At 40.2% G+C, this 24,707-nt stretch overlaps 1 protein-coding gene and 2 long non-coding RNA genes across 5 annotated transcripts; 2 read left to right on the forward strand and 1 right to left on the reverse strand.

Annotated features, from left to right (window-relative positions):
- Positions 1-26: 26 nt before the first annotated feature.
- On the forward strand, positions 27-5,947 carry OIP5 (Opa interacting protein 5). Its single transcript, XM_051791886.1, has 5 exons — positions 27-537; positions 693-759; positions 1,808-1,930; positions 2,464-2,545; positions 3,846-5,947. Exons 1-5 carry the CDS (start codon positions 234-236, stop codon positions 3,999-4,001), a joined length of 732 nt encoding a protein of 243 aa, XP_051647846.1. The 5' UTR covers positions 27-233; the 3' UTR covers positions 4,002-5,947.
- A 3,679-nt stretch (positions 5,948-9,626) lies between these two features.
- LOC127472943 (uncharacterized) lies at positions 9,627-10,058 on the forward strand. Its single transcript, XR_007905216.1, has 2 exons — positions 9,627-9,766; positions 9,826-10,058. It is a non-coding gene; the product is annotated as an uncharacterized LOC127472943 (long non-coding RNA).
- Positions 10,059-13,376: 3,318 nt separating this feature from the next.
- Positions 13,377-22,591, reverse strand: LOC127472941 (uncharacterized). Of its 3 annotated transcripts, none has more exons than XR_007905213.1 (4): positions 22,504-22,591; positions 17,474-17,509; positions 16,690-16,920; positions 13,377-15,870 (listed from the first exon to the last, which is right to left on the reverse strand). It is a non-coding gene; the product is annotated as an uncharacterized LOC127472941 (long non-coding RNA). The 3 variants fall into 3 exon arrangements; XR_007905214.1 differs by lacking the exon at positions 22,504-22,591 and adding an exon at positions 22,012-22,026; XR_007905215.1 differs by lacking the exon at positions 17,474-17,509 and having other exon boundaries at positions 22,504-22,524.
- Positions 22,592-24,707: the final 2,116 nt, after the last annotated feature.

Genomic DNA, 24,707 nt, shown 5'->3' on the forward strand with positions numbered 1-24,707 from the left:
GCGGGGCGCGGGAACCGCCAATGACGACGCGCTCCGCTGCGCGTGCTTATTTTCGAGCGCGCTTGGGCGTTCCCGGCTAGGGGGAGTTTCGCTCGGTGCGGCTCGCTGCCCAATCACCTCGGGCGGCCAGGATTGACGCGCCCGCTGTCCAGTGGCAGCGCAGACCCTTGAGCCGCGCTCCAATCGCGAGGCTCGGAGGGCGGGCACCGCGCTCGAGCGCGCGGCGGGAGGAGATGGCGGTGCGGCGGCAGCTGCGGGAGCTGTTCCAGGATCCGCAGCTGTTCCAGGACCCACAGCTCGTCGGGACCATCGTGCTGGAGCGGGCGTCCTCCCCGGCCGCTGCCACCTGGATGCCGCCGCCGTCGCCGCCGTCCCCCTTGCCGCCGGCCGCGGAGCCGGCGTCGCCTCCGCGGCGGCAGGGTCCGCTGCCGGAGCTGTGCGCCGTGTTCCACTGCCGCGGCTGCTGGACGGTGCTGGGGGACTCGCTGCAGTTGTGCGCGCCGGAGGCGCCGCGGTTCGGCTTCCTCGCCTGCTTCAGTCAGTGCCTCCTCGGGGAGGGGGGTGCCGAGCCCGCGCTGCCACTGCCCCTGGGGCCGCGGGGCGGGAGGACGCGCCGTTGCCCCGGGCGGGTCTCAGGCCGGGCTGAGGTTGGTCCGGGGGCTCTCGCCTGCAGCGCGTCTCTCTCTCCGCAGAAGTCACCAGTGATGTGGTCTGGGAGGATTCGCTCTTGATCGGCCTCGAGGAACCGCTCCTGGGATGGTGCGTAGCTCCCCTAGTCCTTGCTCTTGGCATTGGGCCGCCGCGGCAAATCGGGCGGGCAAAGCCGGGTCTGTCAAGGCCGGGAGCCGGGGGCTCCTGCGGCTCGTGCACGGAGGGTTGTGAGGGGCTTAGCAAACTCCCAAGTGCTTTTTGTACCTCTGCTTCACCGCTTCGGATGGAGAAACCTTTTGTAGGGATGTAGCTTTTGCTTCTGTCAAAATCAAAAGTTTTACTGCTCTAACCTTTGTAGTGGAGAGGAGCATTTGAGCAATGCAGTAAGAGACGGCCTACCGTTTAGGTCTCCTTCTTTCCTTCCCTAAAAGGTCTTTTATCCGAATTAAAGCATCTCTGGGTTGTGTTTGGTTTGGTGGTGTTTGGTTGGGGTTTTTTGTTTGTTGGGGTTTTTTTCGTGGGTTTTGTTTGGTTGGTTATTCTTAGTACTGAAAACGGGTAATTTCTGCTGCTCTATTCATTAGGCTACAGTTAGCAACAGGTTTGGTAACTCAGGGACCGGTCTAATGGGAGGGGCGTAAAATGTCATCTGAGGGCTTACAGAAGCAGTAGCTCATTTAAAAGATGTTTAAAGGCTGTTTTACAAGGTATAAGAACTGGGAACTTTTTAAATATAAGACTTGCTATTTTTTTTTCTGTCATTCCCACCCCCTCTCTCTGCATGAAGCAATAATCTGTTTTACCAAGAGGAAATTTCACGTTTGTGACCTGGCATATGTGTTGTTTTATCAGTTAAATCCTGTAGTAGTAAATTGAGTAGTGTAGCCTAAACCACTCTGTGATAGAAAGACTTGTATTTTCTTCCATAATTGCAACTTCACTTATTGAAGAGATTACTTCATTACTTGGGCACAACATGCCCAACTGCTTATGTTCACATTCCTTGTGTATCTATTATTTTCTTAATGAGAAAGCATTATTATGTCTTGGGTTTTTGTCCTAATAGAACTGAAGATTTGATGTTGTCCGACAGACATGTAGTATCTATGGTTTCAAAAGCTTTTGTTTAAAAATATTTTTCCCTTTCTCCTTTTAGTGCTTACAATGCATTATCCTGTCGGTCATGTGGCTTGTCTGTGGGCTTCATCCTTCATTCTGCCGCCAGTGACCTGGCATATCTCCGAGGCTTGTTCTGTTTCTTCAAGGACAGAATCCTCTGGTGAGTACACTGTATTCTTACAGTCAGGGATTTCACAGGTATTTGTAAGTTACTGTACAACTGGCCAACAGCTAAAGAGACTTTACTTTTTGTCTGAGCACATTGGTGTGGGATTTTAACATCCTGGATGTCTAAGTTGTTTGTGTTGATGTGAATCTATTTGATTTGCCTTGCACTTCTTGAGTGTCCTCCTGTAATGTAAGGGTTTAAATTTAATTGAGTGAAATGCTGAAATCTCCTTCTGTTCCAGATTTGCTCAGCTAATAATGTAAGGTATCAAAGTAGTTCCATGACAGGTTAAGGACTTGACTGTAGAAACTTAATTACTTATAGCTGGTGATGAGAGGATCTTAAGATGTCAAAGTAAAACCATTGTTACATTTTTCATATTTTCATAATTATTGATTACTTTTGGCAACAACTTTGTATCTGCTTTAAAATTGTCTTAAATAATCTGTCTAAACAATGAACACAACTGTGGTTTTTAACTGTTTTTCTTGTGGTTTTTTTCCCTATCCCCTTTTGTTTTCCAGTTATCTCTTAGAAAACCAAATGGTTATAGAAGCTTCTAAGGTGGATTTTCCTGCTGTGACCTTAAAGAAACAAGTGCAGGAAGTAAGGGGTTCTACATTAATCTCTACATTAATGGAAAATAGTTTTAAACTGCTGATAATTTGGGATATTAGTTCCAAAATATGGATACAATTACTGGTTTTTTAAGTGCAAAAGACTGAGAAAATGCTGACTTATATTACAGTGACTGCCTCAATGTGTGAGACACATGGAACATTTTCTAAGACCCCTAATCTGCAAAACATATCCAGTTGTAGCTAAATTTCTGGCAAAAGTTTTTTATCCTTTTACCTCTCTACCATGAAAAGAAAAAACCCTAGGACCATTTATACAGACTTCGCCTAAGTATTACTACTTGTGTTATCACTGTTGAAGAATTAAAAAATAGTAATTTGTTAATTTGAAAGGGATTCTTGCACAGTTATATATTTTGTGTAAGCTCAAAACAGCATGGCAGTATTTGTAGCTTCAGAGGCAGCACTAGGACCTTCCTCCTTCTTTGGTGTTTAAATTGGATGTTCTTGTCTGTAACCTGGTTAGTTGTTATCTTAGTAAATTGTCTGTCCCATATGGTATGTAGGAGAGAGCCAGCGTACCCAGTTCATGGGTTTACTTATTCCTTACTTTTTTTTTTTTCATGTTTTCTGAGTTTAGTTGCCTAGTTTAGTTTCTCCTCTAATGGGCCTGTGACATTTCTTTTGTCCTCTTTAAAATCATCTTCCAGTGTCCATAAGATCATAGTGTTTTTACAGCTCAAGTGAGACTAAAATGCAAAAATCTTATCCAAGCAAGACTTGTAAAGTTGAGATGCAATTTTATGAAGTAAAAAAATGATAGTACTTCATTGCAAACACAAATTATGTAACTGTAGAGAGTTTGCTTGTTAACTAGAACAAGCTCAAGAATCCGGCCTTTGCTTTTTGAGAAATAATGTGTCCACATGTATTCCTAAGCTAATAATGAAACATTTTGTCCAGATATTGTCAAAGAAGGTCTCCGGTTGTGTGAAAACTTGTAATGACTTAACTAGGAAAGATCAGATTCATCATAGTAAAACTCTAGTAACTCCATCTCCTTAAATAGAGTATTTCCCTACGTCTCTGGAAGGGCTGATGCTGGCACACATTCATCCATCTCCAGTTTGTAGTGCAGACCTATGATCTGGATGCCAGTTTTGTCTGTACTAGACATGCAGTATAAAGATTCAAGCCCTACTATTTTTCCATCTTAAAAATGAGCTGCTCTTAAGCCACTGAAAGTGCGCTTGATGCAGATCATTCAAAGATGCAGCATTAGGACATTTTTTGCTAGTTTTAGTACTCTTATTTCTCTTTTTTTCTAGCTGAAAGAAAAGCTTGTGGAGTTCCACATTCGCATAGAATTGCTGACGAAGAAGCTGAAGGAACTGGAACAAAGTAATTATGCAACACAATGGCAGAGCTCTGCATCAGATACAGATGGCCTACCAGCAGGATATGCAGGAGTTAGGATCAACTAGTAGCTGTTTTCAAGAACTGCTGGAGTTGTTTCTGCATCTCTGCTGAGTTTGTTCATTATGGTGAAATAATGCACCAGATCAGATTTGAGTGTTGATCTGTCACTTTATCTGTGTATGGAAAGAACTGATGATTAAGTTGCATCCCTTCAGGGGAACACCTGAAAACCTGACATACTGAAGTTATGCTTGGAAGACTGAATAACTCACACATGCAGCACATCACTCTCTGAGGCAGTATAACTGTGACTTTGGTTTTTTCTCTTGGGGGGAAAAACAGCCTTTGAAATACTAAAGTCAGGCTTCTGGAGCTATACAAACACACTAACAAGGTGATATTCAAGAGGAGCTGTTATAAATTGATCATTCTTAGAGATGTAAAGTTTTTGTCTGACCTTTTCATATAGATAGAGTGTTAATGGCAGCCTGGGTGTTAATGGCAGCTGGTTGTTGGTGAAGTGGCTCATTAGCTACATCTCATATGCAGGCACTGCTAAATGGACTGAATAGTTATTTCAGATTTGCTCAGTGTGTGTGGCCTGCAAAAGGAGCAGGCTAGCATGTCACAGATGCTACACACTGTTCTTATTGCATGAATCTGGATGGCACAATGCAGGCTCTAGCACAAGGTTTTGGATTTCAATTAAAGGGCAACCCATGCGCTTGCCAAGTCCTCTGGAATGCAGCCCCATGACTGCACAGGACTGAGTCAAATAAGTCCATTTAGGCTGTGAGCAACTGCCTTTAACAAATTTGAGCACTTCTTTCTGGGGCTGAAACTGTGAAACCAAGGAACAGTCTTCTCCTTCACTTCTGCTCAGTCACGGGAGCTGCTGTGCTGGAGTTTTAATGATCTGCCTGCTGCCTTCAATTGGCCAGTCAAGATATTTCATAAAAAACACCTAATTGGCATTTCTTTCTATTTTGAATGGGTTCTGCTTATTTCCAAACACTGGAAAATAATTTGATGGAAAAGAAGGAGCACTACTTACCATTTGTTACCAGGACAGAGTATCTTTATCCCTAATTCTTGTTTGTTGGAAGGTTGAGGGTTCTTTTCCTCTCCTTTTTGCTGCCTAAAGGGCAAATGTTTTTCCCTAAGGGGATCAAATACTTTATGGGAAGTTTAGTAATTGTCTGTAGTAGTCTAGAGAGGATTCTATTTACTTGATCAGCTTAATTCCAGTGATGCTACATGCAAGCATCTTTCCACCTCAGGTAAATGTTTTCCATTTTATAACTTCACCTTTGTGGTACTTCCTAAGTGACAGCATTTTGTTGTTGCCTTAGTCTAAGAAATGTGATTGATAATGGGACTACTTGCTTTTGCCCTTTCATTTCAGTTTCTGCAATGGGACTCTTTCTTGCTATATATTTTATGTCTATATATACTGTGTATAATAGTGCTAAATAGCTTTGCTTCATCTGCCTAAGTGTCAATGCCTAAAAGGGAAAGAAAGCTGTCAGTTACATTTTTATATTATAATTACAGTTGTGAAAAAGAATTTTTTAAATAAAAAAAAAAAGCTGACATTCAGAAATTCATATTGTGCCAATCATTGCCAATATTGTGAGTCAGAGGCCTGCTTCTTTTTCTTTGATTATGTTTGCAGGAATAAAACATTGGTTTATCTTGCTTGAGTCCTGGGTTGTTATGAAGCATTTAATGAACAGTTCCTCAAATTATATTACTTAGCATGAATTTAAACAAATAATGAATATATGCTAAATAATAGCTGTTAATTTTTTAAACTACATTTCTGTAATCTTTTGAACTGGGAGGACCTCTAAGTAAATTCTGGTTTAAGATGCAATCTTAAATAAATAAAATAAATACATTATCTTCAGTAATTTGAGATGAACATTTACTGAGATACCAAGTTAAACCTATGGATGCATTTTGATTTAAGTGATACTTATAAAGTTATTTGTGAAAGAGTCAGCATTTGATCCCACAGCCTGTCCGGGATTCAAATTCCTTTTAATCTGAAATTGCTCAGTGAATAAATGTTTTTGTTATTCTAGAGTCGAGTCTTATCTCCTGTAGCTAGGCATCTTGAGATGTGTTCTAGCCTTCAGTGCAGGCAGGGCCAGTCTGGCTTGCAAGGGATGGATTCTCTGTTTAAATAAATAACAACCACTTAGAAAGCAAGTCTCAAGCTCAGGCCTTCTTATGTTAGCTAATCAGCAGCTGTCTTCTCTGGCATCCACAGATAAAACCCAATAGAAAATGAAACACTGGTTGATCAGGCTATTGAAGTAACAATCGTACTGTGAATCTTCCATAAGGTAGCAGAAGGGTCAGCAATCCACAACAGATTTTGGAAAGCTTGTGGCAGCGTTGAAAGACTTCTCCGGTAATCCTGATGAGGTGATGTCCTACTGCTGCGTTAGAGCAGTTGCCAAAACTGCTTGCAGCAGCAACTGCAAGGAAAGTAGTGCTTCCCTGCAGGTTGTGACAAGCCAACCACAGAAGAAATTTTTCAGAAATGTAGTTATCAAAACAATAAACAATCCGTGTATATAAAACAGTTACCTGAGGGGCTTATTACTTTTAGGCCATCTATACAAGCAACATAGGGTTCTGCTACCCTCTAAAACAACCCTTGAAACTTTTAACTGGTAAGTTACTCATCTTATGAGTGGAATAACAATTTTTGTTTAGTTGCCTTCCAAGTTAGAGGCTCTTGTGCTTGAAATCTGCTGGAACAGCTGGCCCTAAAGCAGATATCCAGCATATATCAGTTCAGCTCAAATTGTAAAGTTTTGACAAAGATACAGCAAAAGTACAGACACCTCAGAAGTGGAGTGTGAAGTAAGTTGATTAATTTGTCTTCTGAACAGATGACACATCCAGTTTTAGTGCATTCTCAGCCTGTGCTGCTTTATTGCTAAAAAAATTTGTATACAGGTGCAGAGTTTCCAAGTTCATTTTTAAACAGTTCCTCTTTACAGTGTCAAAAGAATAAATTCTTATCTTGAAATCCTCAAAGATGCATAGATATAAAAGCAAGCTGCCTTTTGGAAAAACATCAGAATTTGCAGGGAGACATTCTTTCACTGTTACCATGTAAAACGTGCAATGGGAGTACACAGTTTGTAGTTACACCAATAATTTCCTCCACTAATCCATGTAAGAATGCCATCAGAAGTTCAGTCTAAGTATTTTCTGGCTTGTTTTAAGTATTAAGGTAATTTTAAATGAATTTATATTCAATACTTCTCCTTTGCTGTTATGCTTTCCAAAAGGAGGATAACTTCACCGACATCCTAAAGTAGCTTATTCCCCAGGTTATACTGAAGGGAAATACAAAGGATACAATGGCTTACTCATCACAAAAAAAATTGACAGTATTTAAAACCATGCATAGTGTTCTAAAGACTTAAGAATGACCATGGTTAACCACTGGGCTAGATCTGTCTTACAAATTTACTTGTTGCTTGAGAAGTTGGCTCAAAGGATTTCATTTAGTCTAACTTCTGATACCATAAAATAGTTATCTGCTCTTATAATAGTCCTGTCTTCATTTGGCAATTCTTATACATCTAGAAAGAGTATTCATGCGAAAAATGCAACCCCTGTTTTAAACCCAAATCACGGTGCTTCATGAATGGTTGGCTATGAAGTATGAATAGGAGTTAACTTGACATACAATTTCTTCCGCCAAGACACTTCTTTCTATTTAAGAAAGAAGACTGAGCCTCTGTACATGGAGAAGTGTTCTGCACAAGTTAAGCCCACTTACAAAATTAAGCTAAGCTAGAAGTATGGAATTCTGCAATAACAAGCTAGTATTCTACATGTTTCATTACAAGTTTAAACTTGGAAAAGTATTAGTGACGTAGGTTATGCCGCACATTCTCTTATTTTCAAACTGCCAGCAGAATTGACTGCATTATCCACTAAGATTTGCGAAATATTACAGAGAACACACTAAGAGTTTACAGAAAGATGGCACCCAAATTCCCTTTTATTTAATAAGAGAAATAAAGAAAAAAGACAATTGCAACCTGTGTTGCAGAAGATAAAGACCTTCAGTGATTAAACCTCATTTTCTGTTTTTAAAAATCTCTTTAAAGAACTTAAAAAATATACAAGATTACCAGTATTTTCAGGTTCATTCCTGCAGGTGCCATTATTGCTGGCTGGTACCAGTATGCTTCAGTACAGCTGCCTATGTGGCTAGAGTTACCTGAAAATACTGTCTATTAAAAAGCTATTCAACACCTGAAAAATATGTACTGTGCTTATTTAATTTCAGTCTTCTCCAAATAATTTCTCTCACCACATCCAAGCTTATTACCTACTGTCTGGCAAATACTACACTCAGTTTGAGTCTGTGGTTTCCATTGCTTGTTTGTTGGTTTGGAGGTTTGTTGGAGTTTTTTTGTTGGTGGGTTTTTTTGTGTTGTTTTGTGGCTTTGTTTTTTTTCTTTCCCACCAGTTGCTCCTCCCTGCACCTTGTAAGAAACTCTGCACCCTTTTCCTTGCTACAGCTGCAGCAGGTGAGAAACCTCATCTCGCCCCTAAACATGCTTAGTTCATGCCCTGCTTTTTACATGCTCAGGACACTAATATGAACCAGACAAGAGGTTATAAAGGCGAGTTCTGCTGATCCTAGTTCCTGATTTACAGTTTTGGTGCCATGCTTCTGTCCCTATCTATACATTCTGCCCCTTTCTCTACAGAGGCAGCACATTCTCTAAAAAAACCCAAAATTTGAGAATCAAAGCAGGAAGTTCAAGCTATTGGTATATTAATTCCTATTGCTTCATTATGTATAAATGCATATCTCAATTTACTGGTAATAACTATGTTACACTAGACATTTTGATTCATGCATAATTAGAATACTAGCTCTAAGGTTTGGTTTGTGGGCCTGTGCCGCTTTCCTTCACTTTCTCCATGCAGTTCTTCATGCCTAAGGCATTACAAACTAGCCTCCTTATATTTGACCTGCAAACACACTCATTTGGAGGGGAAATGGAGAGAAACAGACAGGATTTACATAGGACACACTGAACAGTAAGTTACCCTTTATCTTTAGACAGTGTAAAGTCTTGGCAATCTGTCTATATTATAACCTGGTACATAGGCTCAGAGACAGAAACATGCTCTGCTGACATTGTGAACACTGACACCTTCTCTAGATCTCAGGAGAAAGTGCAGAGCAGACTAAAAGGGAACAGACATCAGAATCCATGGTTAGTGTTCTGCACTGTTAAACTAGACACCCTGGTTCAACTGTTGGCTTTTGTGTGCCAGTCAAAGTACTGCAGGGGCAAAATGCTGGATCATTCTGTAAAAGAAATCCAGTGGAATCTAACTTGGACTGCCATTATGCAGCTTTGTACCTGAACAACAAGCAGGATTATTAGTTTTGGAGGAAGACCAGACAGTTTCCTAAAGATGCAGGAAGCAGTAATTTCTAAGATTGGTTATCCATCAAAAACTGTTCTTATCTTCAATATTTTTCCCTTTTCTGCCCAAAAAAGCAGGCTGCCAACTCTTGATAATGTAACCCAAGTGTCAGTGACCTCAAGCTCAGTACAAGTTCTTCTCACTCACTATCAAGAAGTCTTTGCAAGACTTTCTTTTTGTCCTAAATTTGACAGTTACCCTCAGTTGCAAAAGATGCAATCCTTGAAGGTGCAGTTCCCTGCACACATACTGGCTGGACCTTCTTCAGCAGGACTACTGGATATGCAAACAGCATATACTTGTGTCATCTGGGTTTAGTACTACTAAAGGAGGCATGTCCATACCAGTCACTACACCTTTGATATCCCACACCAAAGTGTAGTAGCATCTAACACTTCCACTCAGGTTTAGAAGCCGTTAAATCAAGGAGGTTGAAGGAAAAGTCATGCCATTGTACAAGAGCTGAAAGGCAACGGGGTTCCTTTCCTTGCCGTGAATAGTAATTTCTAGTCTAGTAGCCCATAGAATACAGATCATTATAAAAAGTCTGAACTGGGAAGAATATGAAGATAGCTTGCCTGGCTACATCAGTCTTGATTTCCTCCCCCCTTCTCTGAACAGATATACCCTTAAAGAATTCTGTTCCACCAAAAAGTTCATAATTCTGAAGTACCAACGTGACTGCGTTTTCATTATTCCACTTTATGTAAATGTACTTGCTGACCACAGACCAGAATAAATTTATAATTTCTCTAATGTAATCAGATAACAGTCAAATTAAGGTCCCTATGGCCAGCTTCCAATTTTATCAATAATTCAATAGCTGGAATTTATACTGATTACAGCCTTCCAGATCAATTGGCTTTTCATATGCATATTACATACTAGCCCACACTTAATGTAGACATTCTCATGCTTGTTACTTTATAGACTAAAAATGCTCACGGTTGTCACAGTTCCATTATCAATTTCTGAAGAGCCAAACTGCTTCACCTCCATGCTTTCAAAACCACAAGCTTCCATTCAGCTCTAAGTCACAGCCTAAATTACTTAAGCTTTCCAGAAGAAATCCAGACAGATAGATCTAAACCTCTGATGAAATGATTCTGTTCAGAATACATTATTATCTGCTGGGCCATATTGTCTCTATAGACTGAAAACTAGGAACACTTTAGAACTCCTGTGGCTCTTTTATGTAACACTTTGACAGCAAATACTTTGCTGGGTGCACAGGCTACAGCTGTAGATCAATAACCCTTTCTGTTACCAGAGGCTTGCCTCTGTTACAGTACTTGCCCCTGCAAAACTTCAGGCATAGACAGAAATCAACTATGGTCTGAAACAGTGTTTAGCAAGGTTAAAATTATTTCTTGCTGTAAAGTAACATTTTTAGAATTCTACAGCTGTGCCTGGGATGTACAAACCTTTTGAGTGTCAAGTGCTCTCTAATTTTTTTAGTTTGTTTTTTATTTATTTAAAGACCATCTCAGACTGGTCTTTTTAAACAAGAAAAAAAACCAACAGAACAGACTTCCCACAATAAAAGCTTCTAGAATGAGGTTCTCTTTACAGTCCAGTATATAGAAAGGTTTAGTTTCTTCTCAGGGAAAAAAAAAATACAGGGAAACTTCAGCTATCCTTTCAAAAAGAACTGTCTGCCCTTCCTCTAGCACTCATTGACAGTGCTTCAGATGTGACAAAGCTAATTTTTCTTTTTTTATATATATATCAAATTCATTAACTTTGTATTCAAGTGCCAAATTCCCTCCAATGAGAGGAACATAAGAAGAATTCACCCTTCTTCTCAGGAAGACTCTTCACACAAGTCCCTGCAGCACAGAGCGCCACAAACTTATTTGGTTATTACCCACTTACTCTACTGTACAGTCTTGCTAATGCAAGTTATTTACTATCACATGCAAAACAGTTATTGCTACTAAAGTCCTATTTTCTTATTAAATCATCTTATGGCTTTGTTTGCATCAGGGATTCTTCCCCCTACATACTGTGCTATTTTGCATTCCAGTTTCAGAGGTATTTTTCAATTGATTCTCCCAAGCACTAAACTAACTACTTTATTCAATGGTACAGCTACTTCCATTTAGAATTGAACCTGACTCTCAGCACAGGTCCCCCAGAGCTCTGCTGTAAATGGCCCATCTGTCCAATTTTCTTGGAAATGTATTAGATGCAGAGGGTTGTCTGTTTGGTTTTGTTGGGGTTTTTTCCCTGTTACATACATCAACTCTGTATGGATTACTGCCATTGCACAGAAGTTACATGCTTCTTGATAAATTACTTTAGAAATATCATACCAAAATTACAAAACCAAGTACCCATTCCCTCCCTCCCCCTAATGGCCATTTACAGGCAGGTCTCAGGAAAAAAAGATGCAGTATCCTCTCTAAGTTGAAAGAGAATTTTGTTCTTGTAAAAGAGAAAATGGTTGAAAAGCAACACTGGCATCAAACGAAAGACTTATTCCTAGGAAATCAGAGGATGCCATCCACAGAGCATTGCACATCTCAAGAATAAAACCAGTCCCCTATTTGACCAGTCCAAGCTGCCCATTGATTGCTAAGTCATTTTGACTTCCCCAGTCTAAATTTTCCTTCTGAAAAAAGCAGAGGGAGAAACAGAAAGTATTAAAATTGAGCTCAAGAGCTGGAAAGCAAAACTGGAAGTTACCTAAAATACAGGATAGTGAATTCTCAATAATACAGGGGTGGGGAATCTCTGATCCACTGGCTAGAGATAGCCTGCTGCACAGATACAGTCTGCAACATCATTTTTCAACAGCCTTTGACCTTATTATATTCTTTCTTCTTATTATTAACATTAAGATGTATGTAAATGCAGGATCCACCAAAGTTATTGTAAAATTCAATAGGACTTCAGCCAAAAAAGGTTCCCCATTCCTGCAATAATGGATAAAAGTCTTCTACATATAATTACTACATTGCATTTTGCAACCATTAACTTATCACATAACGAGGATAATGTTTAACTAGCTATAATAATCATATAGTCAGTCTGAAAAAAAATTAATCCACAGACTTTGTAAATGATCTGAAGGTAATAGAGATGTGTACAGAATGCACACAAACTCCTTAGCATATTCATACTTTTCTGTGTGTATAACGGGATGGCTAATAATAAAATTGAAAATGCTGCACATGGAAGAAAATACCAACAAAGACTAAAAAGAAAAGAATCCCACTGATAGAGATGGACGCTTGCGTACTGTAGCTTACTACTGCAATTGGACAGACAGACAAATAACAAAAAGTCAACTATGATTCTATGAAGCCCATTAAGTTAATGCATTCCAGTTTTAAGGATAGCATTGCCATTGTCAAAGGGAGGATACTGCATGTTTAGACCATGTTTGTGACATTTCTATTGTATCCTTTCTAGTGTTAATTACATTATCATCACTGTTTACTAATAAATTTGTCACTCTGAAATTGTAAAAATACTACTAGGCTCATGCACTGATCCTAACATGGCACTACAGTTTGCTACAAAGCACTAATGCTTATGGAACTATACACATCTCAAAATGGAAGACATTGGTGATTTTGTTGTTTTCAAACAACTTGTAACATCATTTTGTCCACAAGTATTAAAATATATATATGTGTATATATATATATATGATCTATTGCACGTGCCCCTTGTTTTTGTGATCTTTCACATGGGAAGATTTCCAACAAACACAAAGAAAAAGTGGAGCAGGAAAAAGTAAGTAGGCTGAAGCAGCATTTCCTAACACAGCAGTTTTATAAAAGTGCTGGCCAGGAAGGTACAGCAATTAGGGTCTTCTGGGCATGCACTACTGGAGTATTACTTCTGTGAAAGCCACAGAAATATAAATCTTGATGTTCTAAAATTAAACTTGAAAACTAATGCTGCTACATTGTTATCAATAGGAGTCAGGAAAAATCAGCAATTCGTTTTTGTTTTTTTTTTTTGTTACAATGTGGGTTACAAAATATTGAGGGTTATTCCTAAAGAAAAAGAAACTGAAGAGCTTGAAGTGTCTACTCTGTAGGCAGACAAATTCACAATTTCTGTACATGTCCACAGAAAACAAAAATACCTTCCTGTTCCCCAAGTATTTTGTCATCAAGCTATGCAAGAAACAACTGCTAGCTCTAACATCAGAAGGGTAAGTATGGGCAGAAGGAAGAAAATTCCCAGATCTAAAACGAGACATTTCTTATACCACATACTTCCCAACCACTTATAATCCTATGATATTGACAGTATTTTCCATCACTTAGAGATGGATCCTGCTTCTACAGACATCTACATTAAATCCTATTGGCTTCAACATAAGGATGCCCTAAAAGGAAGTGTGCTTTTCTAGTTTCCTCCAATGCCAGAAAATTCATACCATATTCAGCAAAGAAATCCTATGCTCTTAAAAGAAGTCAGGCCAAGCTGATGGTTGCCTCATCAAGATCAATGTTAACTCTTATCACAGAGCTCACCACAATGTTACACACAATTTTAGTGCACCTCTCTGCTCATTACAGTTGGCATTATTTTGAGACATAGTGTGTCTTGCCCCCCACCCTTTGCTAACATGTCTGCTCTTTTCTTCACGGAAACAAAAAATGGGTAAAGCTGTCACTTAATCTTATTGTTACAAAGCAAGTCTAAACACAGACATTACTCTGAAGATTAGGATCAACATCAACACTTGTCCTCACTCTGCTATAGAACTTGGTCCCATAAAATAACACCACATTTTAAATATTAGAATGCTGCCCTTGCAAGCTATTATTAAGATTTAAGAAGGATTTCAGTTGTTTGCTTTTTCAGCCATTTTCAGGCTGTTTGGCTCTCTCCAGCAGTTTTCTAAAAGGCAAAACAGAAAAAAACAAGAAATCTAAAACATCTCCCCAACCATTTTAGTATCTCCCAAAACATATTAACAGAAGCTATATAACCCTTATTTGATCCAGATTTGAAAACATTATTTTAAGCTAGTAAGTCACATTTTCTAAATCACAAGCTTGGAATAAGGTGCACTAAGAAAAGCTTCAGATTTGAAGTGGAATACAATACACATCCCAGGTCTGGTGTTTTTTTGCCAAGAAATCTTACTTGCCATAAACAATACCATAGCAGGGAGCACGTAAACAATATATGCTCCCATCTCAGAATGACAGAAAACATCCTATGATGTAGACAAAGAATCTCGTGTAAACATAAGAACAACAGATTGTGCCTTAGTTTGGGAAGGAACAAGAAGAGCCAGAAAAAGGCCTGTCCTAAGTATTTCTGCTGTACCTCGACTTACCCCTCTTACATGGCTGACATTCCATTCTCTTCAGCCTATTTCTGCCTAGTTAATGAAAACATACAGGTCCTCTCAGTTCTCAGTCACGAAAGAATCAGAAAGCTGACTCCATCAGCAGTATGAAAAGCTGAAACTGTGTCAAGGAAGCCAGGTGGATAAACCACAACTTTACACTTATGGTCTCCTTCATCCCACCTGAAGTTAATTTCTATAATAAAGAAACATGTTCTGCCCCATCTCTTCTACTGTAGAATGGTTTTGTTCCTTTTGCTGCTAAGGATTCACAAAAAGCCAGAGGGAGGGAATGATTTAACGTAAAGCTAATCATTATCCTGTTACACTCAAGGCTTTAAAGCTTCATTTTTCTTTGCTAAAAATTAAATGGAGCAGAGTGATTTCTCTTTCTGGTGAAACCTCTTCATATCCAGCACTTACATAGATTTACACATGCAAATATACATTTTGATCACAGACTGGGATAATGCATTTACACACTACAGACAAGGTGATTCTGCATTTGTTCTTGTGCATTAGCTGCTTTATGTGATTTGACATCTATCTACAAAGTCGAGCCTGGGTCCTGGACTAGAAAACACCTGCATGGCACGTCCCCAGTTGTTTGGTAAGTTTCCCCCTCACGTCAGAGCAATTGTTTCCTGCAGCAACTTCTCATATATGTCAAGTCAGTCTGATGCAGTAATGCACACAGACACTTTATCTGCTCGGAAATTCAATATGACACAGCAAAGTACATAACCTTCCTAAAATGAAGAAGGAGATATCAGTGAAGAGCACCAGCTTCCACTTGCATCTGATTACAAAGCATTTCTCATCTTAAAACAGAATGCAGAAAGCTGGATGAAGAGCTGGTACAGAAGACATTTCTTCAGGAAACCAAATGCTGATTTCTGTTATTCTGCTTTTGAGTTTTGATAAAACAGTGGGGGTACTTCTGTAGGAGAAGTCACCTGGTGAACCAAATGTTTGGTGAGACGACTGAAACAGGAAGTGGACAGATGTTTGTTCATTCAGCTCTATGGAAGTGAAGGACAGATTTTTGCTTGCTAGAAGAGAAACATCCACATCTTGCTGCCTATGAGCAGGTAACAGGACCACCTCCTTGAATGTCAGGATAAGATCTGGAATCCCAAATTAAAAAAACAGGAAAGGTAGTTTAGGAATCAGAATAAAATATATTCAACATTAAAATGCCCACCAGTTCATTACTTTAAAAGTCTGTCTCTAATGGACAAAATTAGCTGGCTTCGCAAACTGCAATAATCCTTTGCTCTCTAAGACTTTATATCTAACTGTAGATGTCCACAAGCTGGCTAAGGAAATACTTCAGAAGTGCTGAACTATATGCTTACTGAGAAGCAATGCACCCAAAAATATACCCCTGTTAATTAGCTGCAGGGCTTCTTAACTGTCTCCAGCATAGAGCATGACAACCTTGAGGAAGCACCAGAATGCACACTGCATAGAGAGAGAGTATATTCTGCTCTAGCAGGTCATAGTTCAAAGAGACATCCTGAACTATCACCTAACTAGTTATGAAACTGCCAGTGCTGTAGAGGAAAAAAAAACATTTATGACAATTTTAAGATCACATACATTAAGTACTTACTTTTACTCATTTCTCCCCACTTATCCACAGACAAACTTTAGTAACTTGTCACTGATGTCCTGGCCTTTCATCAGTGACACTCACCTAGTATCCCCTAGTCACAGCAACTCTTAAGACATGATTTATTTTTGCTTTAAGTTGGAAGGTAACATGGGTGCACTCCTGCATAGACAGTGCCAGAAATGTTTATTACCATTCTCCTGTACTGAAAGGAGAGATGTGAAACAGAATTTTTTTTTTCTGTTGGTTTCTTTTTCTCACGTACAAGAACACGAGGATAACTAACCTCTTCCTCTCTTTTCCCTGTCTGTACTTATCTTATTCTGATTACCTTAACCATTTGGTTGATCAAGTTCAGAAATAGTCTTCCACTGACAATTTTCAGCTCCTATGTTAGAAGCAGCAAGAAGATCATGAAAATGGAAATACAGTACATGTCACCATCTCTTTCTCTCTGAGGCACTCAAATACTTCTGCTGATCATTTTGTTGACCATCCATGCTCAGACTGTTGGGAAAGTCTTATTCTTGTTATGAAGATGTGGAAAAACAGATCTGGAGAGCTGCAACAAAACACACCAAAGGTTCATGGCAGAGCTGAGAATACAACATAGCACCCTGTTACATACCGTAAATACCAGAATATCTTAATTTGATTCACTGGGGGGGGGGGGGGAAATCAAAGCTCCAGAGGTTTATTGTCATCCTTCAAAAATGTACTTTTTTCTGTTTGATAATTTACATTTGATTATGTTATTATTCTTCCAGTCCTACTGTTCAACAAATAAAACTTTTAAGAAAACTACTCCAAGTTAATAAAATGATACAATTAGTGTTTCTCAGCAAATAACATCACAGGACAGGAATTTTATAATTCTAAAAGCATTTATTCTTATTAGAATATACAATGGTTAGATCAATGCTTCTTGCACACAAAGTCCAAGCTGAAAGCTGACACTGTGGCAACATTCCAGTTCTCTGAAAGCATGCTACAAAAAACTAAAATCTCAGTGACATATTTCTTTGGTCAGGGAAAAGGAAACTAAATCAACCAACAGACTTGACAAGTTTAGTACGTTATATTTACTACCTAAATGACCTTACAATTGTACTCACCATTATTTTCAATCAATCCACATTCACTTCTGGGAGCTTAGAGAGAAAGAGATGAATAAATGAAATTAAATTTGCATTTAGGAAGCTATTGAGATCATAGATGATTATCTCCATAAGACACAAAAGATTAGCTGTACCTTCCACAAACCAGTTAACAATTTTAGACTTCCTACATAAAACATGCTGATGTTAATTTTCAAATTACCATATCCAGCCCCCTCCTTTAGTTTAAGTCTAGAGAATTGGGCCCAAGTGTGGAAGACTCAGGAGAGGCAAACTTTAACTAAGAACAGACTGGGGAGGAGAACCTTATATCCAAAACATGTCTGAAAGGGTTTTGTTCAGAAACCATTCTGCTTCCTGGAGTAAAATCATGTGTGCCATTCATTCCACAGAATGTAGTTTTCTCAGCACAGAATTCCCTTTTTCCCTGGAATTTGGTGGTTCCTACTTTACTGAGAACAGCCTACAGCCCATGCTTGACCAACTACACCCAGAGCATTAAGTATACACCACGACCGGAACAACTTTTTAATTGTGCATATTTTGAAGATGAATCTTGTTATGGTAAGGTATCATCAACAGACACGCATTTCAGTTTCAAAGGAACTGAGGTGGACACAATTTAGTCTCCAGTAAGGCAAGAAGCTTTTTCATGTTAATAACAAATCACTGTAGCAAGGAAGCATAATGACTGCTCTCAAGGACACTGAGCTGACAACCTAACTGAAGGACTAACAGATTGCCACAAGCAGAACTATCTCATCACACAGACATATATTATTAAAAATTCCCAGTATCCTCAGCAAAATATTACTAGCTTTCACACTCCTGCACAACACAGCATTTCTGCAAGCACTAGGCACCTGCACCTTCAAAAAAACCACAGTCATCAGAAAATCGCCCTTTTGGTGTAGTTACTCTATTCTCATGTTGTCAGTGCTGACCCTTCCTACTTAAATCCACCCTCAAGCACTATGTGAGTTTGAGAGATTGAGGAACCAACAGCAAATGATTCACAAAAGAATTAATTTGAAAAGAAACAGTTACCAAGAGCTCTCCCAAATTTCCTTATCATAATAGAAACCAATACAATCTTTGAGAAGCTGGATTTTCTTTCACTTATTCTAAAACTATGAATCAACTAAATTAAAGTAAATCTTATTTTAAAAAAAGTAGCAGGTGACACTTCTCATGCAAAGGAATGGTCCATCCAACACTGAAATTCATTGGCTTCAACCTATTTTTTTAACTTTATTTTTACGAGTTCACTGACTTTGAATGCCCCAGTTTTTACCCACTCGGCTTGCTATACTTTCTAGCTGACTTTCATAGATTACCACGTGGGAGCTGATTTCACAGTAGTACCAAGAGAACTTGCAGATGGAACTGGATATAAATCAAGGTTACAGACCATTAGCAGGCACTGAAACTGATGGCGACAATATCAAATCTTCAAATAAAAGCTAGTGGGCATTACAAATTAAAAAAATACTATTTTTCTTGTTTCATACCTTACTGAACACACAATCAATCGATATGGAACAAGAAATAACAGTAAAAACTCAACATTACCTACATTAATCCTTTTCTGTTAAAATTTCAGAAAATATTATTGTTATTAAGTTTTTACTTATTGCCCATTCACATTTTTTTGCTCTACCATAACTAAAAGTTAGTCTCCATGAATTTTATATCTCACATTCAGATAGAGAACTTCCTGGATGCAGGCACCTAACTTCAGGAATTTCAAAGCCAAAAGGAGATGAAGAAATATCTCACATATAAATTTACCAGCAAAATTGTAATATTTGTCTTTTAATATACATCAAAATACTCTATTACCAATGCAACAGTGGGGGAAAAAAAAGTCAGTGTTCTGACAGAATCAGCACATTGGAATTGGAAACTATACTAAAATATAGTGTACAGCTATACAACCAACTTTCACTCCACCCCTCACACTCTGTTTTAAGGTAACCTTAGGTTTAATTACATCGTTCAGCAAAAACTCAGATCCATCAGATCTGGCTTTCCAAAATATTATCTTTGTCTCCTACACATACACAAATGCTCCAGGAGATAAGCAGAATTAACAGGGACACAGAAGATGATTTCTCTTCTCTTCCCTACAGCCTGAAAAGTGCGTAAGGAAGAAAAGATCTAGAAATCAGTTTATATAAAGACCAAAACACAAAAACTTGAAAGTTCAGTATGATGGAGACCTATAGAGACACAGAAAGCAAAATTAGCACTACGGATCACAAGTTCACTGAGGTCTTTCCTATGACTTAAAAATGTCAAATTTAACCTGGAAAGTTGACAATGACAAAAGCTTAAACCATAAACACAAAATACAATAGAAGTATCTCGGTCCTGCAAAAAAAAATCACATGCCTTCATGCTCTTTCTACTTTCTAGGTAACTTTTAAACAGCTTCTAAATCCAATCTATGAGGTAAGGGCAACAACTCTGATAGAAAGCCTAAGGCTGGTGTGACTGGAGAAAGAAGGGGAGTGTCTGCGAGTGGAGGAACCAAAAGGAACACTGAGCAGGGACTGGGCTCTCGAAAGGGACTTGTGTTAACAGTATCCAGGTTAACAGACCATCAAGACCCTAGCACATCCTGGGCAATTTCAGAAGACACACAGATCTGAAGACAAAGAAAACTGATAATCCAGAGTCAGAGACCAAAGTCATCTCCAAAAGGGTAAACAAAGGTATATTTGAAGCCTAGAACGGCTGCCAGCCTAGGAAGAGGCCAGAAGACAGCAAGGAGCTGCCACCTGCTGCCCCTTGTCAACACAGACTGCCAGACTGTTGAACACACAGCTTACACACCCCTGCTATGGCACTTGGCAGCTGTAGAGATGTCTCAGGCACTGCAAACATTCTGCCAGAGATTTGTTTCACTCTGTACTTTTAAATAAAACCACTTTCCTCTTTAACAAGGTTTCCAATAGATATCTGCCACATTGTTGGTACAACGGTGTAACAGCACTTCTTACAGCAGCAAAGAAGATACCGAAGACTGTTTAAAGATGAGCTTTCACTTCCGTGATACACTATAGGAATGTGCTCCTGGAATACTGCTCAGGCAAAGAAACAACTCTTCCTTCACATTCTGTTTTAGAGAAATCCTCTTCCTTCTTTTAATCCTCCAAAGACTGCACAGGCCTTCGCACCTTGCACTCATGTAACCTCCAGCATGTCAGGTCTGGTTTCAAACACTGTTCCCTTTCTAGTTTTTAAGAATGAACGTGGGAGGCGTTCGAAAGATACTCCAGACTCTCCACAGACTCAGGTCAGCCTTTTTTAGCCTTAGCTGGCCCGCGATTTTTGACACCCCTGAATGACAGGCGACCACCGTGAGGTGCAGAGCCTGTTCATGCAGATTTTCACACTGCAGACTCTCAGCACTGTGAGCAAGATTGTAAAGCAGTGCATATTGCTGATTTAACATATATCAGAGTAACAGAAAACCTTTTTTTTTAAGATACTACTTCTCACAGCTCTTGTGTATGGAAAGCAATTAAAAATAAACATTAATCCAAATCTATTTCTCACTGCTGAAATAGCATACAACTTCACACAAAAGCAAGCTGACTGGTTATTATTTTTTAACAATAATATAAAGCAGAATTATCTTTATATGTAGTATGCCAAGGGCAAATCCTCTGGCATATTTTAATAATGCATACACAGACACGTATAAGTAGGAATATTAATCAGTAACAGCATACTGTGCCTTAATGTTATGTTGCTCTTAAGCTGCTATTACTGTTGCTACATGAGTAATGCAGCACATGAAAATTGGTAAAATGTTCCTTTGGAAATTTTTCTCATAAGCAGCTACCGCTTTCAGAACTAATTGTAACAAACATGCTTATATTTCTTTTGAGTTATTTCACCACTTACAAACAACTACTTCATTATTAGGTCATACAAGCTAACACACCATGTCTTCATAAGACCTAAAGCTATTGTTCTCATGTAATCACTTCAATTCTTTACTTTACCTGACATGCACATTGAAAATGCAGTCACAATTCTATGACAAACTTGAGATTTAAAGAACTGCTTTAACTATGAACATAGGAAATTTCATGCTAGTGACACTAATTCTTTTGCTTTCAGTAAGAAGTTTTGTCCCCACCTCTTTTTTTTTTTTTAATTTAAACAAAGTACATCCTATAGCACAAAATACCACGGACAATTCTGAACAATTCAGGGCACCGCTGACCTGCATGACACTAACCTGGAAGGAAGAGATAGTGCCTTTAGTAAGAGTTTCACGGGTTTCATCATGTCTTAAGTCTTTTTCACCTTATTATCACATGAATTCATAACGCTAAACGAATTCCACTGTAATCTCTCCACTTTGCATAAAACTTGTTTTGCACTGTGGATTATTTGTACGTTCTGGTTTTGTCAAACGACTCGGACACCACCCCCTTTGTGCGCTCCTGTGTCAGTACTAGAGACATCAGAGAAGGATATAACCGTTCAGATCAGCAGAATCCATCCAGCACACAGACCTCACGACTAACAGCGGAGTAGCTCTAATCAGCGCTGTGTTTGTAGCCGGAGATGCAAAGGCTCATTTCGGATAACACATTTCGTTTTCCCTTCCCCGCATTGCTGCCAGCTGCAGCTGTTCCCAACTGGGCTGCGGGGCACGGCTGTGCAGGGCACAGGCTCTCTCGCCCCGCCATCTGCTGCCAGACCTGCAGGACGCCCTCGCCCCCAGCTCCGAAGTTGCCCGGACTTTTCAGGGCGGCAGGTGGGTCGGAGTGGCCCGGTTCCGCGTCCGCGCCCCCCCCGACACCGTCCCGCTCCTCGCCCGAGGCCGGTGCAGCGAGGGCGGGCAGCCGCTCCCACCGCTCGGCCCGGCCCGCGGAACGAGCCCGGGCCCAGCCCCACCACGGGGCGGGACGGGGAGGCGGGTGCGCGGGCGCCCGGCCCCAGCCCAATCAGGAAGCCGGCGCCAGGGTCCGGGCTGGGCAGGCCGCTGCTCCCGCCGCACTCACCTGAGCGCGGCCGAGGCCGCGGGGCCGCGGGCGGCCCGGCCCCTCCGCCTCCTCCACCCCTCACTCCGCCATCTTCCCCTCCTTCCCCCGGCAGCCCGGCGGGGACTCGCGGCGCTCGGGCCCACCCCCTCGGCCGCGAGCCTATTGGGTGCCGCGCCCATGCATCAGCCGTCCGGCTTTGGCGGTGATTGGTCAGCGGCACCGTCCATCACGGAGACCGGCCTCCCGCCTCCAAAGTTCCCCTCTCTGATTGGTCCCGGGAAGGGCACGGGCCTGGGATTGGCTGGAGCGGCGCGAGCGGGTGAGTCCCGCGGTGACCTCCGCGGGCACTTAAAGCAGCCGCCAGAGGGCGGGGGCGCGGCGGGAATAGCGGCGCCACATCAACCCCCGCGTCCTGGCCCCGCAGCCCTGCGGCACCCGCCGTGCTCAGCGAGAGACCGTGACTGCCCCGGAGGGCGGCCTCTGGTCTTTCTACCGGGTTTGTGTCACCTGCAAAAAAACGCGTATTTTTTTTTAGCAGCGGTAGCTTTACACTTCAAGCTGACAGGTAAATGAAGAGTGTGAAGAGGAGTACGTATCCATTCAGAAAACCCTCGAGAAACACCCCCGTCTCACCGTGATTCATCACAGATTACTACAAGCCATTTTGCTTGAAATCTTAACACGTGCGTTAGACATTTAACACACCCTGTTCTGCTGTGTCACATTTTAGTGCAGACCATCAGCCTAAATGAAATGCTTCTGCCAACTTAAACATTATACCCACACGTTACTTACAACCAAAGCTGTAGTTTCAAAGAATCAAAAGCAGACTTTTATTTTCCATTGTAAAGTTATGGAAACTAACATAATTTTCAGTCCTGCTCTTCTTGAGTCAAATCCTGGTTTTGGATTCTTTTGCTTTGCCCAGACTTGATGCCAAGTTAAAGGGCCTACAGCTATTTAAGCAAACTCATTTGCCACCTTCCAGTATTGATGAGACATCAAACTTATTTTGCCTTTCCAGAGTCTCCATAACACCCTGGTAACTGTTCTCAACCACAGATTTCTGCATCAACCATCCAGAGATTCTAACCATGGCAAATTCGTGTCTGCAGATTTGAAAATAGACTTTCTATCTGCCAGCAGACAGGAGAATCGTTCATCTGTACTTAAACTCTTATCCTCTATACTGCTTTTCCAAAAGACTAAGATGGAATACTAAGTACTCTGCCTCTGAGCTGCTAATCTTATCCCTCTTCCAGACTTTCACCTTCACAAACGACCTTTGTTCTCAAGATGACTGAATATATTTCTACAAGCAACCAGCTATGCTAAAAATACCACTTTTGTGGAAATCTGCTTATATCTGTACAGCTTAGTTTTGAAGAAATTTAAGAACTCAGCTCTGTAAAACTCTTCTTACTGTCAACAACCTTTTAAGTTACATGTTAAATATACAGATTTCAGAACATTAAGTCAGATAGTGGCTTACATGTCATTTATTCTGCTCACAGCAAAATTAGATTCTGATAGTTGGGGGTCTTTTTGTTTATTGCAGGAAGGTTAGTTGGTCTTTGCTTTGACTGTGGGAGTTTTTTTTCAGTGAATCTGTCAGAGCATTTGTGTTCACCTCAAGCACATTAGCAAAAATACTTGACATCTGAAGTGGGGGATTGTAAAGACAGATGTCAGAAACCAGCATTGGTATTATATACCCTTTAATTAGAACAACACTACAACAATTATGAGGAGGGAAAAAATAACCCAAACAAAAAGCCTAATTTGGAACCACGGAGAGGTGTAAAACTCATATTGTTGTGGGATCCATAGCGCAGGTTATGAGTGCATGTCCTCTTCTGGAGTTCATGTTTTGCATTGGTTTCCTCCACTTTGCCAGCAGAATAAAGAACTATTAATATTCTGAAAACAAGCTCAGTTACAAGAAACTGATCTGTAAGGCCTGCTAGCACCATTCTAGTGGTATTTAATTTTTCCAGTCATTAAAGGATAATCAGTTACAGGAATAGTTGGGGTCTGACTTTTCTTTTTTTTTTAATACAGTGGAAGGTTTATTTATGGACTGATAAATACAATATCCAGTCTCACTGGGACAATAAGGCACAACTGTAGGTTACCACTGTAGAGCCTGAAAAGAGCAACACCTACGTTTCAGCAAATCACAAAGCCTACAAGCACTTTTCACTTTTCAATCCATTAACACT

The sequence above is a fragment of the Manacus candei genome, unplaced genomic scaffold (genome assembly GCF_025592945.1).
Source record: "Manacus candei isolate 608988 ecotype Guabito, Panama unplaced genomic scaffold, ASM2559294v1 h1tg000033l, whole genome shotgun sequence".
Classification (NCBI taxonomy): Eukaryota; Metazoa; Chordata; class Aves; order Passeriformes; family Pipridae; genus Manacus; species Manacus candei.